Source organism: Rhinolophus sinicus, linkage group LG06 (genome assembly GCF_036562045.2).
Source record: "Rhinolophus sinicus isolate RSC01 linkage group LG06, ASM3656204v1, whole genome shotgun sequence".
In the NCBI taxonomy this organism is placed as follows: domain Eukaryota; kingdom Metazoa; phylum Chordata; class Mammalia; order Chiroptera; family Rhinolophidae; genus Rhinolophus; species Rhinolophus sinicus.
Genome location: NC_133756.1, coordinates 21,557,885 through 21,572,280, shown reverse-complemented (window position 1 = coordinate 21,572,280; position 14,396 = coordinate 21,557,885). Strand labels below are relative to the sequence as shown.

At 40.0% G+C, this 14,396-nt stretch overlaps 1 protein-coding gene across 14 annotated transcripts in view; it reads right to left on the bottom strand.

Annotated features, from left to right (window-relative positions):
- OSBPL9 (oxysterol binding protein like 9) overlaps positions 1 to 14,396 on the bottom strand; it is a 129,801-nt gene that overhangs the window by 1,186 nt on the left and 114,219 nt on the right. For all 14 annotated transcript variants that reach the window (XM_019742781.2, XM_019742782.2, XM_019742783.2 and 11 more), the window contains 8 exons: positions 10,661 to 10,746; positions 8,130 to 8,304; positions 6,810 to 6,894; positions 5,971 to 6,081; positions 5,629 to 5,692; positions 5,369 to 5,509; positions 2,467 to 2,548; positions 1,463 to 1,554 (listed from right to left, as the gene is read on the bottom strand). In XM_019742781.2, coding sequence (XP_019598340.1) covers positions 1,463 to 1,554; positions 2,467 to 2,548; positions 5,369 to 5,509; positions 5,629 to 5,692; positions 5,971 to 6,081; positions 6,810 to 6,894; positions 8,130 to 8,304; positions 10,661 to 10,746 — 836 coding nt within the window. The remainder of the gene's footprint in view (positions 1 to 1,462; positions 1,555 to 2,466; positions 2,549 to 5,368; positions 5,510 to 5,628; positions 5,693 to 5,970; positions 6,082 to 6,809; positions 6,895 to 8,129; positions 8,305 to 10,660; positions 10,747 to 14,396) is intronic.

Sequence of the window (14,396 nt, the reverse complement as noted above, 5' to 3'; positions counted from 1 at the left end):
ATATAGCACAATTACAGTGTAAGTCAAATGGTTTTAAGTGCTGTAGTTCACAATCTCCTAAGCTGGTACCAAGGCACTGGAGTAAAGAACAGAAAAACGGAAGACTGCACTGCTAGTTGTCAAAGGAAGAAATAAAGGCTGGGCAGAAAGCTGGATAAATGATACTGTGTTTTCCCAAATATAAGACCGGGTCTTATATTAATTTTTGCTCCAAAAGACGCCTTAGGGCTTATGTTCAGAGGACATCATCCTGAAAAATCATGCCAGGGCTTCTTTTCCAGTTAGGTCTTATTTTCGGGGAAACACAGTATATAATAGAGGAGAAAGAACAGTGAGAACTGAGACCCGGCATTCTTTTTCTGGCACTACACCTAATTAGCTATGCAAATTAGGGGGTGTCAGTTCACCTCTCTAGGGCTTGAGTGTCCTTTACTACAAACCAGAAGGATTAGATCAGGGGAGCTGAGAAGTTCCCTTTCAGAAAAGCTCCCTTGGATGTAACAATGAGAACTTGGAGAAACAGTGTGAATAGATACTTAAGAGTCAAAAGATGAATTGCAGAGGCTTAAGAGATTTGGCTTCCTCTCAAGGTCTAGAAGATGACAACAAGTCTGGTCCAAACATGTCACTTTACAGGTGAAGATTCCTAGGGACTAGAAGAATGGCCATGCCTAAGATCCCCTTGTGGTGAGTAGCAGAGCATGTATTTCTACAGATTCCCACTTATGTAACTAAGCAGGCAGCCTAGCCAAGCAGGATATTAAGAAGTTAGAGATAACAAGCAGGGTAATGATTTGTAAGGTCCCCTTACTTCATTTAAGAAATGCCATAACATGCTAAACAAAGAACTTAAGTGCATGATTCCTCATAACCACTAAAAGATCCCAATTTTATCAGGCAAATGGGAACGGAAAAAATTATGTTTAAGACTGCAGGAAAATTGAGTATCGGTTAGATAGACATTTGATGATAAATTAAGAAATTGACTTTGTTAAAGCATGGTAATGACATGTGGTTAGTTATTTTTTTAAGTCATTTTAGAGATATGTACTGAAATAATGTAAGGATGAAATTACAAAGAGTTTCCTGCGAACAAAAGACCTGAAGGTGTTTTACCACACGTCTCAGTTGGGACTTTACTGTCATCTCTTATAAACCACAAAGATGGTGATAAGCCACCATACATGGGTACTCACTATATACCAAGCCTCATATACATGCTACATGTTCATCTCATTTAGTCCTCACAACAACTCTGAGCTAGTTCCAATTTCAGGAAAGACAGAGGCGAGCCTGCAGTCTCAGTTACACAGAAATGCTGGAGCTCCACGTGAACCCAGACATTCAAACTGCATCTGTGCTGTTACCCTCTGCTGTACCATCCCCCAACCCCAACCCTGTGCCTAAGCCTAGCCAATGTGGGGGCACCGCCTCAACAGCCCTTGTTAGGTCGTCTCCTTACCAGCGGGATTCAAACTCATTCTGATCTTCCAATTTCCTCACTTTCTTCTTGACTATAGGCAACTTCTTGGTATCTATAAAAACTGCATTTTCCTAGAAAACAGAAGAGGTAGGTAGGTAGATGTTTTACTGTTCAAACTGTTCTAGGAGGAAGAAGCAACTCTCCCCAGACTTTAACAGAGGTAATAATCAAATCCCACATACTATGTTTCCCCCAAAATAAGACCAGGTCTTATATTAATTCTTTCTCCAAAAGACTCATTAGGGCTTATGTTCAGGGGATGTCATCCTCAAAAATCATGCTAGGGCTTATTTCCCAGATAGGTCTTATTTTCGGGGAAACATGGTATATTCATGAAGACAGTGAGTTTCATATGCAGTCTTCAGCCTAAAATATAGTTGTATGTCTTAAGTCGTGGTAGAGGCTCAATTCAACAGACGTTTTCATGTGGCTATGTGCTACGAGAGCCGGGCCAGTAAACAACTAATCCTAATCAGTATCCTGAAGTGCTTTTCTCCAAGTCCCAAATCCAGTTCACTGTTCATCCCATGCCACCTTCCTGCTCCTTAATTAGGCACTGCCTGCAAGCTCCTGGAGGGCAAGGACTATCTTCATTTCTGTATCCCTGGTGCCAGGCAGTCAATGCATTTCTTATACAAAATCTAACTGTGTATGTACATAAACACAAATTAGTTTAGCACTTCATTTTATAAACATTCCACACATTCTAATGATACAGCTAACATTTACTGGGTGCTTACTATGTGCTAAGCATTTTTCTACATACTCGTATATTATTCTTGAGTGTTTTGAGAGAGAAACGTAAAAGTCATTCTACCTCCTGTACTGCTGAGGAAGAGGGGGGGAAGGAAAAGGACTGCCCTGAAGAGATGGCATTAGAGCTGGCCTTGGTGGTTCAACTTCCAGATGAAAGAAGCCAGAGAAAGGGATAGGCTACACAACTCAATGCAGCCTGAAAAAAGTGGCAAAATATAGGTTCTTACCCCTGTTGTTGTGTATTTTGCATACATTACGCCATTCCATTCCCCTTCAACTGAACAAAAAGACTTCTTGTCATTTGGAGAACTAAATAGAAAAGGAAACATTTGTGTTAATCTCAAGTTGAAAAATACCAAAGAATTTGGTCAGGGTGGCCTACCTACACATAGCAGAACACAGAAGAGCGACGGAAAAGTCTTTGGTAAAGGCAGCTTAACGACACTGGATTTCCCAGAGCCAACTGCATGCTAATGAACTTGAAATCCCATCAACAGTGAGTCTGAGAGGAACAAGAGAGCCCGGTGCTGGGGACACAGCAGACTAGGGACAGTCCCTGCCCTCCAGCTGTTCACAGCCTAGTGGGGAGAGACATCACCATTGAGATTCTAGATGGTAAGTGCTGTGGTGAGTATATGCGAGTTTTGCAGTTCAAGGGCAAAACTGCTAGGATGAGGGTCAGGGAAGGGTTCGCTTAAGGATATAATGCTAGAGACCAGGCTTTCATCCTCAGGCTGAAAGGGACCTCTGGGTCAAATGGTATTGACTTCTTTTCCTGAGCAAGGATCCCTTTCTCAAAAGCTCCAACAGGCCTCTACTTGGACATGACAGTGATATGTATGACAGGTACAGAATTTGGGAAGATAAGCATCACAGCAAAGGACAGCTTAGGAGGGGCAAGGCGTGAACACAGCAGGAGGCTAAAAGAGGTCAGGAAGAGAGAGATATACAGGGCAGAGGGATGAAGTTGCTATCACTGGACTGAAACTTAAACTTCCTCTATGATTTAGGGGCTTTGGGGGAAGTGGGATAAATGGAAAGAAAAACGGCAGGATCCCAGATTTAGAAAGTCATTGTGAGTGGCTCTCAACAGTGTGGTCTGGGAATCCCTGGTTGACCCTCTTAAGTCAAAACTATTTTCCTGATATTAAAACATTATTTGCCTTTTTCACTTTAGTTTTTGCACAAGTGTAGTGTTTCCAAAAGGCTATATAATATGTAGCAACCAAATGATTGCCAAGTAGATAGGAGAATCCAGCTATCTTTGATTAATTCCAGTCACACACTGCTTAACGATGGGGATATGTTCTGAGAAATGGGTCGTTAAGCGGTTTCGTTGCGTGAACACCATAGAGTCCACTTACACAAACCTAGATGGTACAGCCAGCCTACTGCACACCCAGGCTGTATGGTACATGGGCTACAAGCCTATACAGCATGTTACTGTACAAAACAACACAAGATTAAATCAAGCACAAGAGAAAATGATACAATCAAGAGATATATGAAGCTGCTATTGGCATAACACGGCATACTGTTTTACAGCAAACTTTTTTTCATAAGTAGAAAGAGTACACACTAAAATAACAATAAAATTATAATACATACACCAGCAACAGTTGTTTATTATCAATATCATGTATTATGTACTGTACACAATGTATGTGCTACACTTTGTAGACTGTGGGTTTGTTTATAGCATCACCACAAACACATAATGTGATGTGTTGTGCTGCGATAGTACAATGGCTAGGACATCACTAGGTGACGAATTTTTCGGCTCTATTATAATATTATGGAACCACCGTCATATATGCTGTCCGTGATGGACCAAAACATCATTATGCAGCACATGACTGTATATTAGAGATTTACAAAATTCAGAAAATGTACAATGCCACACTTCTCACAAATTTCTTAAAGAAGAGTTTTGGGAAGTTTTTTCTTTTTTCATAAAATGCTATTGTCACTTGTAAATGCATTCATAAATATTTTAAAATCTGTTTTAATATCTAATAAGAGAAATATTGATGGATATAATATAAAAAGCTCTTTGGGGTTCTTAATTTTTAAGTGTAAAGAAGTCCAGACACCAAAGAGTTTGAGAACTACTCAGCTAGTATATCCTTCATCTGATGCTCAACTCCCTAATTTGAAGAGCCCACCAAGTGCTCGTTTAGCTCACTTGAGGGTAGTCTTTCTACTACTTATTGCTAAGACTGGTGGAGAATTCTGCTGAGTCAGCAAGTTCCTGTTGGTCAGATGACCTCTGAGGAACCCTGAGGCAGGCACACCCATGTCTCTGTTCTGGACATCCTATTTTTATCACCTGCCGTTTTGGGGGAGCAGCAGCATGATAGAAGTGACTTTTGCTGCTTTCTAAGCTCTGCCCATATTTTCTGACTGCAATAATATTTTGGATTTTACACTGATCTTTAGTAAACTTCATCTTAGGTTCATGGTCTCACCCTGCTCAAGACTTTTTTGGATGCTGATTCTGTCATCCAAATGAAATTATAACTGGTTAACTAGTCGTGTATCTTCCAACTGCAACACTGTTCCCAAAAAGGCCTTTGAGGGCAGAGAAAGTCCTGCAGATTTTCCTCTTCCAGGCAGGCTCTGAACACCCCCAGCTGACTGTTACCCAGACAGCACAGCTGTCGTCATCAGACCCTAGAATATCAGATGGAATCAAGTCAAGACGTGATGGTCACTGTTTTTCCCAAGAAAAGCACAGAAAAAAGGACTGTGCAGACTGGGAGACACTCCAGTGGGACTCACAGAGTCTGGACCAGCTCATGGTTCAGTCTGGCAATAGTCAGGAAATCGGTGATGTGGGTTAGCTAGATGATCTAGGAAGACGCCTTTCTGTTCCCCATTTGCAAGTCAAATTCCTAGAAAGGAAACCCTGCCAATGACCTCTGATTGTTCTGAACCCAGATTTTAGATCTCCTTCTAAAAGTGGAATTTTAGGAAGAGACATGACTCACAGGATGTGAAACAAGTTTACAAAGACAGAACCATTAAAATGGTCAAGTCCTAACAGAATTTATAGTTCAGGACAAAAGGAAAAGCATTTCGGAGAAGCAGAAGAGCACTAAAGCAAAAAAGCAAAACAAGAATACCTACAAAATCTCAGCGGTAACTCTGTGCTTCTTGCCCCCGTAGAAAGGTTTAGTGTGGAAGACGATATTTGCACTATAGCCAGTTTTGGAACAACTAATACTGCATTCTCCGCCTAGTTCCACCCAGGGCACTGTGAGGATAGACCTGCAAAATCACAAGTTTTCAGGTAAGGCGGGAAAATTCAGAGGAAAGAGCAGTGTAACTTAAGGAACAGCAGGGTCTACTGCTTGCTGATCAGAAGACATAGACACAGCTCTACTTGCCTTCCATAACCATTGGGGAACGTGAGGATGTAATGTTCGTCATAGTCTAGACACGAGACACAGCCTGTGGAGAGAAGGGTAAATTGATGACTAGTGTCAACTGGCTATAATGCTGCGTGTCTGACTGAGGGATATTCCAGGATATCCCATCCAATTTAGGGAAAACCGATCCTGCATCCCACCACTGCTCCCACCCCAACTACATATGCTTACATGCAACAGTGAGACCCAGTCTGGCTTTCTGGGGCCATTTCCTCTTACTTAGACCAGTGTCCACACATATTACAATGACACAAAATTCTCCTATTAACACTGGAGTCCACCCAATGCCCAAAGACTTACCCTGCCCTATGTTGTGCACCCCAATGGACATTCCGAGGAATTTTGATTTGGTCCAGATATGAGCATTGAATTGTATCTTCTTGTTAATACACTCAGCATAAAAGGCTGAAACTACAGAAATTGTTTTCAATTAGTACACTACGTAGCTATACCCGTCACTCCAACTCCCTTAACCCAAAGAAAGAACGGGCTCCAAGGGGAAAATCCTTCACCCCTCCTCAAAGAATTGCCTTCACCCCTCCTCAAACGAGGCCAACTGCCTTTTATACGCTGTTCCCCCAGTGCACGCAACCATTCAGGGCCCCGCGGGCAGGAACTTCCCTGAACAATGAGGCTATGGGCAATTCCAAAGACCTAAGATCAAAAGGTCTGCATGTTCTTCCGGTGAGCAAGAATGTTCCTGTCACAGCCCTGACCTGAGCCCACCCAGTACATACAGGCTGACCACGGTACAGAGCCAGTCAGACGCCGAGGGTATGCATTCTCTCCCCAGGCCAGGAATATACTGTGCAGAAACTACATCTCATTTATATAAATTGTCTTAAAGTTGCTGAGGTCTCTACAGCACAGCTCATTACATGTAAAATGACTTTAGAAGCATTCAAGACTGGTTTCCCAAATCCCTTTTTAAAATACGCATTTAATCAGTGAAGTTAATTAATACAATCTTTGGAACTTATACAAGGAATGGTTCCTCAGGCATGAGGAACCAATCCTCTTGGGATTGGGCAGATACAGTAGCCATAAAACTGCCAGTACAGTGACCACACCAATGGAGCTTTTCATGACCCACTTTAGACAGGACAGTTTGAAAGTGGATGTTGCACTCTGGAACTTACTGGGTGGATGATGGGAAACCTGTTCAGCCACAAACGTTACACAGTTTTTGGAAACCCCAGGAATTGGTCCTTCTGAAACTAGCTCCTGCAAGCAAATACAACATTGTTTTCTTTTGATGTGGAAACACAAGTGACACTGCAGAGAATCTAATAACTGGAGTGTCTGCCTCCCAAGGTGGTTAACTGCTCCGCCCTCTATACACCCAAAGCACCTGACACTTTTATTATGGCACTGAATTACACTATTGAAATCACTGCTTGCAGCTGTCTCCCTAAGACATTCTGAAGGCAAGGATCATGCGCCCAACTCAGGGCCAGGCCTGGCACAGAGTGAGCACTTAGCAATGTTCACCCAATAAATAAGAACAGGCACACACTGCTGCTGTCTTCAGAAAGGACTATAGGTAACGTGCCACTTGGTAAGGGAAAGACACGCAGAGTTATGATTACTGAGAGACTATGGGCACTGTGGGCTAGGGGCCCATCTCTTGAGGCCTTTTACATTTATTTGAGTTTTCCTTGTTGGTCGTCTTCCTCAAACCAACCTCTAAATGCTGGGAGCCCTGGGGCTCAGGTGTGAGTTACCTACTCTGCCTTAGCTATGCTGTCTTCCCAAACGGTTTCACCTAATCCCAGGGCTTTACAGGCCATCTGAATATACTATAAATCTCCAAAAGCCCCATCTCCATTCTAGATTTCTCCCTTGAACTCTAGACTCTTAAACTTTAACTCCTAACATGACAGCTCCACTTACATGTCTCACAGACTCCTCACACTTTATATTTCAAATTAGAGTTCTTGATCTTTCCCCTCCCCAAACCCAATAATTTTCTTTTGTGTGTTGAATGCCACACACAAGGATTCATCTGATTGTCCCCTTTTCTTTACCTCCCCCAATCCATCTATCAGTTCTAACTCTAAAATACGGCTCGAATCAACCATGTCTCCCCTGGAATAATGCCAGAGCCCCTCAATAGTCTCCTTGCTTCTATTTTTGCCCATTTCCAATTTATTTTTCATAAAATCATTAAATAATCTTTTCAAGACAAAAATGAGATCCTGATAAGCCATACAATTATCATTATGGCCCACAAGGCCTTGCATGATTTGGTTTCTAAATCTCTATCCTCATCTCATACCAGTCTTTCCCTTCTCATACCGCTCATCTATATTCCAAATATGCAGGGCCAACCAGTGTTCTATGAGTGGTGAGCATCTTCTGATCACTTCTTTTACCACTGTTTTCCGACCCCAAAATAAAATGAAATCTTGAATCAGTATGCAACTTCAGAAAATTAAAAGCACTAGTGCAGCACTCACTGTGTTCTCTTCAGTATCATTTGGTAATAATGTCCAGTGACACTGAAAGATCTCGCCCAAAATGGGGTTGTATGGCTTTTTGGCAACCGATCCTTTCCTTCCTGCATGAAAGGCTGAGAGGTACCATTTCACAACCTGAACCATTCGGTCTCTGGCATCCTTTTGGTCACTAATGCTGCAAGGGAGAAAGACAAAATTTCATGTCCTGCTTTCTGACAAGATACAGGCTGATGCAGCACCCCTCAGCATGGTCCATCCCGTGACACGCTAAGAGGACCCAGGACCAGATGTTACCTCTAAGTTCCTTTTTAAAATTGAGGTATACAGTATTTCTCTGAAAATAAGACCTAGCCGGACAATCAGCTCTAATGCGTCTAAGACCTAGCCGGACAATCAGCTCTAATGCGTCTTTTGGAGCAAAAATTAATATAAGACCCAAGGTCTTATATTAATTTTTGCTCCAAAAGACGCATTAGAGCTGATTGTCCGGCTAGGTCTTATTTTAGGGGAAACACGGTAATATACATAACTAAACACACTGGTCTTAAGAGTTTGGTTTGATGAATTTGACAAATGTATATATATCTGTTTAATTAATCACCATCCATTCAAGACATAGAACATTTCCATTACCTCCAAGTTTCCCCATCCCCCTTTCCAAGCAATCCCTACCCCTGAGGCAAATACTGTTTCCAGTACCACAGATTAGTTTCCCTTGTTCCAGAACTTCATATAAGTACACTGTTTCAATTGCCAAATAGTTGGAGATTTCCTAGATGTATTTGTGTTATCGATGTGTATTTAATTCTTTCATGTCAGAGAATATACTCTGGTTCCAATAATTTTAAATTTATTAAGTCTTCCAGTATATGGTCTATCTTGATGAATGTTCCATACGCAGTTAAAAGACTGTGTGTTATACAAATTGTTTGGTAGTCAACTGGGGTCAAGTTTATTGATAATGCTGTTTGAATCTTCTATAGCCTAACTGATTTGGGCAGGGGGCATGGCGCATACAGGGAGCTACTTGTTCAATTAATTCCTAAGGGAGGAATTTCCCACCACGACTGTGCACTTGTCTACCTTCTCACTTTACTCAATTTTTGCTGCATATATTTTGAAGCTTTGTTATTAGGTACATACACATTTGGGATTAATTATTCTTGATAAATTGACTTTCTTTATCATGAAATATCTCAATTTGTTTCTGATAATATTTCTTGTCTTAAAAATATCTCCTTTGTCTGACACTAATATAGTGACACCAGCTCTGTGATGCTTAGTGTTTTGCATGATATATCTTTGTCCATCTTTTACTTTTAACCAAGAAGTGTCTTCACATTTAAAATCTCTCACTTGCAAATAGCATACAGATTGATCTTGCTTTTTTATCTAGTCTGAAAATCACTGTTCTCTTAAATGGATTGTGTATGCTACTTACATTTAGTGTCATTACTGATATAGCTGTGTTTAACTCTACCATCTTGGTATTTGTTTCCTATTTGTCCCCTTTGTTCCTAGTTCCATTATTTCTCTTTTCCTCCTTTTGTAATTATTTTTAGAATTCCATTATATCTTACCTATTGGCTTTCTAGCTGTACTTCTCTGTACTTTTAAGTGGTTCCCCTAAGGGTCCTCAAAGGTTAAATTCTCATAAATAAAAAACTATCCTTAAATCTCAACTCTATTATTTAATGAATAACTGATACTTTGCCTCTTTACTTACACATTACCAATAAATGTTTACATTTTTTTTGTTGAATTATGTATTAATTTAAACAGTGCCATATTAACTGAGATTCTTCCCTTTGGGAATTGGTTAAATGGTTCTCTTAAATCTTCCTCAAGAAGGAAACGTGCCCACCCACTGCGAAACCTCAGTGATTTGTGTCTGGCTTTAGTAAACCACAGTCCAAGGCCAAGGAATGCAACCAGAGAAGACAGATTAGGATATCCCCTTACAAAGAAAAATTGCTACCACTGAAAAGCAATGTGAACCCACCTCCTTATAAATTAATCCCACCTTTAGATGACTTCTGTCCTTTGTACATACATCTAATATTGCAAGCTTTATATTTAAAATTTATGAATCAGTCTGTAATCTGTAAACTAGACTGTAAGCTCCTTAAGGGCAGACACTGAGACTTCTTCTTTCTCCAGCTCATAAAGTGTCTGGGAAACTATGAGTGCTTTAGAAAGGTTTGCTGAACTTAGTCAACTAAACTTCATCAGGATACAGTATAAATAATTTAACAGTGATTACTAATTCCTGGACTTAGCTCTGTCAATACTGGCTACCTATTAATGGGCTCTTAAGGTTTTTTTTAAAATGTTTAACTTGGTTGCCTAACAACATCACCACTTTATCACCTATGCACACCAGATAGGCATATGACATAAACAAACTATTCAATGACACTTCCCTCAGAAATGTTTAAAAGGCAAAAGGGAGAATCCATCTATCCTGCAAAGGCAGAAAGCTACTTAGTAAAATGTTTAAAAATTGGAAATTACTGTGTTCAGTCAAATACCTCACAAACAGGTCCGGATGTGCAAAAAAGTCTGCATACATTTCTAAAAGAGATCTTCTTTCAAGAATAAATGTTGGAAGAACTACCTGAAAAACATACACATTTGACCCTTGAGGATCAAATTCCACTATGAAAAAACAGACTGAACTGTTAACAAAACTCATTCCCATCACAATAACCACCCACCCGGTACTGCCCAGGCATGCTTCTGATACCTACTTCCCAAACTGTTTGATTCAGAAATGCCCATTAACCTGCCCAGCAGATGAAAAACAGAGGAGAGGTTTTGAAGTTCAAATGCCACCTCCTCTGTGCAACCTTAGCTCCTTGAATCAGTGTAACAACAACAAACTACTCTGGGCAACCTTTGGACACCTACTACTTGCTGGGGCATTACATACACTTTATCTTACTGAACTGTGCAACAATCCTGTTGTAAAGAAGTCATTATCTCTATTTTACAGTGGAGAAAAATGAGGCTCAAAGAGGGTGAGAAATTTCCTCACTGCACTGTTATTATGTGGAATTCAAAATTGGGTCTGTTTGAATTGGAGGGCGAGGCAGTCTGTGCACTTCTTTACTGCTGCTTTTCCATCAGGTGCACTAGGAAATTTATCTACTTAAAAATCTATGTTCTCAAATAATTGACAGGTTCCTACAATACAAGGACCACCCTTATTCACACTTGCATTTTCAGCTACTATTGCACAGTAAATTTTTATAAGAGCAATTGAAAGAATAAACAAAAAGAAAGACGAATAATGAGGGGAAACAACAAACTCTTTCTACCATTGGTCTGAGCCCATGAAGAAAAACACCAAAGGGCTGGAAAAGTGGCATAGGAGAAAGTAAAGAAAATAGGAAACTGGAGTATGGGAAGAAGGAATGAGAAAGATTAGGAATAACCAATTTAAACTGGAAGAATTTCATCAGGGAATGGAAAAAGATTTTGAAATGTATATCAGATCATAAATTATTTATTACGGAAATAGAGCACCACAGTAACCAAAAATTCCTTTAAAGATAATTACTGCATATCTACTATATTCAAGATCCTGTCTTAAATGCTATGGAGGAGGCAAAGGTGAGTATGAGAGAATAATACTGGAATTTATAGTAATACCAGTGGAATGTGACAAATACCATACAAAAGATGCTCCAATTACCCTAGAAGTTCTGGAGAGGGGCAGATCATGTCTGTTTGGAGAACTAGAGCTGGGAAACCATTCATTCAGGTGGCACTAGTGAAAAGCCTTGGAGAAGAATAAGACTGTAATAAAGGGAGGGGAAAACAGAAGAACAAGACATGGAGGAGGGAGAAAAAAAAAAAGACATGGAGACAGGACATAGGGTGTGATACTAACCAGTGGACCAGCCTGGCTGGGTATACAGAGTATATAAGGAGTGCTCATGGAACACACGCTTAGAAAGGGACACCCCAGCTATAACACTTAGAATGTTTATTATCAGACTCTAGAGTTTAAATTTTAAGTAAACATTTTCCTTCCACAGAACATTTATGTTCATAATCTCAATATGGGTAGATTCGCAGGCAAGCTTATGTACTGACTTGGTGTAACTTGCTACCACTCTTGGAGAACACAGAAATTACATATCAGCGAGTAAGAATGCTGAAGAACAAAACAGGGGTAAATACCTTTAATATATAAACAGCTCTTACAAATCAACAAGAAAGATTACTACTGCCAGTAGAAAAGTGGAAAAAAGAACAGGCAATTCAAAAAAGAAACGGCCAAAAAACAGAAAATTAGATTTGAAGTGTAATCAAAGAAAGAAAAAAGAATTTTCTCTCCCTACTTAATATTTTTCTTTAGAACTCTCATTAAACAGATCTTCAATGTTTTCAGCAATATACTGATACATGCCATTACATCAAACTGCTGCAACATTGATGAAAGTAAGCTGGGCTAGGTTGCCTTCAACCTGGGTTCAAGTACTTATTTGCCACTTCTCAGGTGTAAGGAGGCTCTGGAAAACTACTCGACTTCTCTAAGGTTCTGGAAAAGGAGGATAATTACGTGCTCTGTTTATATCTTAAGGTTGTTTTGAAGACCAAATGAGGTGAATGGAATATGACTTCATAGTATCTGCAAACACTACAAAGTATTGGGAAAAGAACTTTAGAAAGTATCTGAACGGAGAGAACGTTTTTATAAATAGGAGAATATCTACACATTTAAGGCATTATTGTAATAACACTTTGGAATGCATTAAAAATCTAAATTTCAGCATCTGTTGGTAATCACAGCTATTTGTGTTAGCACGGATTTCTAAAATAGCTGTTTTTTAAATACATTTGATAAAAAATAGTATCATGCAAAAAATAACAAGCTTTTAGTGGGTACAGACCCAGATATGGATTATCTGCCAGAGGAAATTATGTGAAGCAAAACTCACAAACTTGATTGTGGCAGCCACTTTTGGTTGCCTATGCACATCGTTGCTATAGCCATAGTAAAAGAACTCTGATTTGGTTCACGCTACAGGTTGCAGGGCCTTCCCAGATCTCAAAGGGTAAATGTGGATTCATCTAAACCAATCATCTAACCTCCCTTGCCAGTGACTGGCTCAGGCATGGGCACACGCCCACCTCTGGTGAGATTCAACTGAATGCAAGCCTGACTGGCCACTTCTGGAAAAGAATGTCCTTTCTAATAACCACAAACACACACACAAAATCCATGAAAAGAAATTATCTTTCTGCCTCTTGACATATTTGTACAAGGATGTGATGACTGGAAGTGTGGCAGCCGTTTTGCAATGATGAGGAGATGAGCCTGAGTGTGAAAGTCAGCATGCTAAGGATGGCAGAGCAGAGAGGCTGAAGGAACCGAGGTCCTTTCCTACGTTGCTGACCCACCAATCAATCCCAGAACTACTCCACTTCTGGACTTCTCATTATATGAGATAATAAACCTACTACTGTTCAAGTTACCTTATGTGGGTCTTTGATTATTGGAGACCAAAACCAACCAAGGCAGGAGATGTAGAAAACAATATTACAGATGTCAGTGTCTAAAATTAAGCTATAACTTTCAAATTTGAAGGAAAAATTCTGCTCCAGCAATTATGCAATTTAGTGATCAGTGAAAAAATTCTGGGGGCAAACTCCTGCAAATATTCTTACCTAAAACATTCCTAGCAAGTATGTTGGATTCCACAAATTCATGCTATCCTTGTGTTTCTGTTCTCATTTAGATTTGGGGGGAAAGGTTTTATTATAGACACTTATTAGAAAGTATTATGGATTAGTTTTTTTAATTGCACTCTAAATCCAAAACCAAAACAAAGCTCACTACTGACAAAGACTGTAGCTCAAGTCTTGAAAACAAGAGGCAGTAGCGGAAACATTACAGATTTTGATTTGAAATCACAGACCAGATTAGAAACGCAGTTATGCCACTTAGTAGGATTTAACCAAGTTACGTAACCTTCATGAATTTGACTTTCCTCATCTATAAAACTGAGTTAACAACAGCACCTACTTTGTCGTGCTGTGGTGAGAGCTACGTGAAAGGATGAGGCTTCTAGCACAGTGGCAGGGATATACAAACGCACCCGTAGTCCAGGTCTCCTAAATCAACTGGGCATTCTCTTTAGAGCACCAAGTTTAAATTCAAATCCAGAGCACAATTAGCTGTATGGCTCAATGTACGTCACAAACAATTTTCCATTCACCACCTGTTCTAATCCTTACAACAACTCTGTGAAGCCG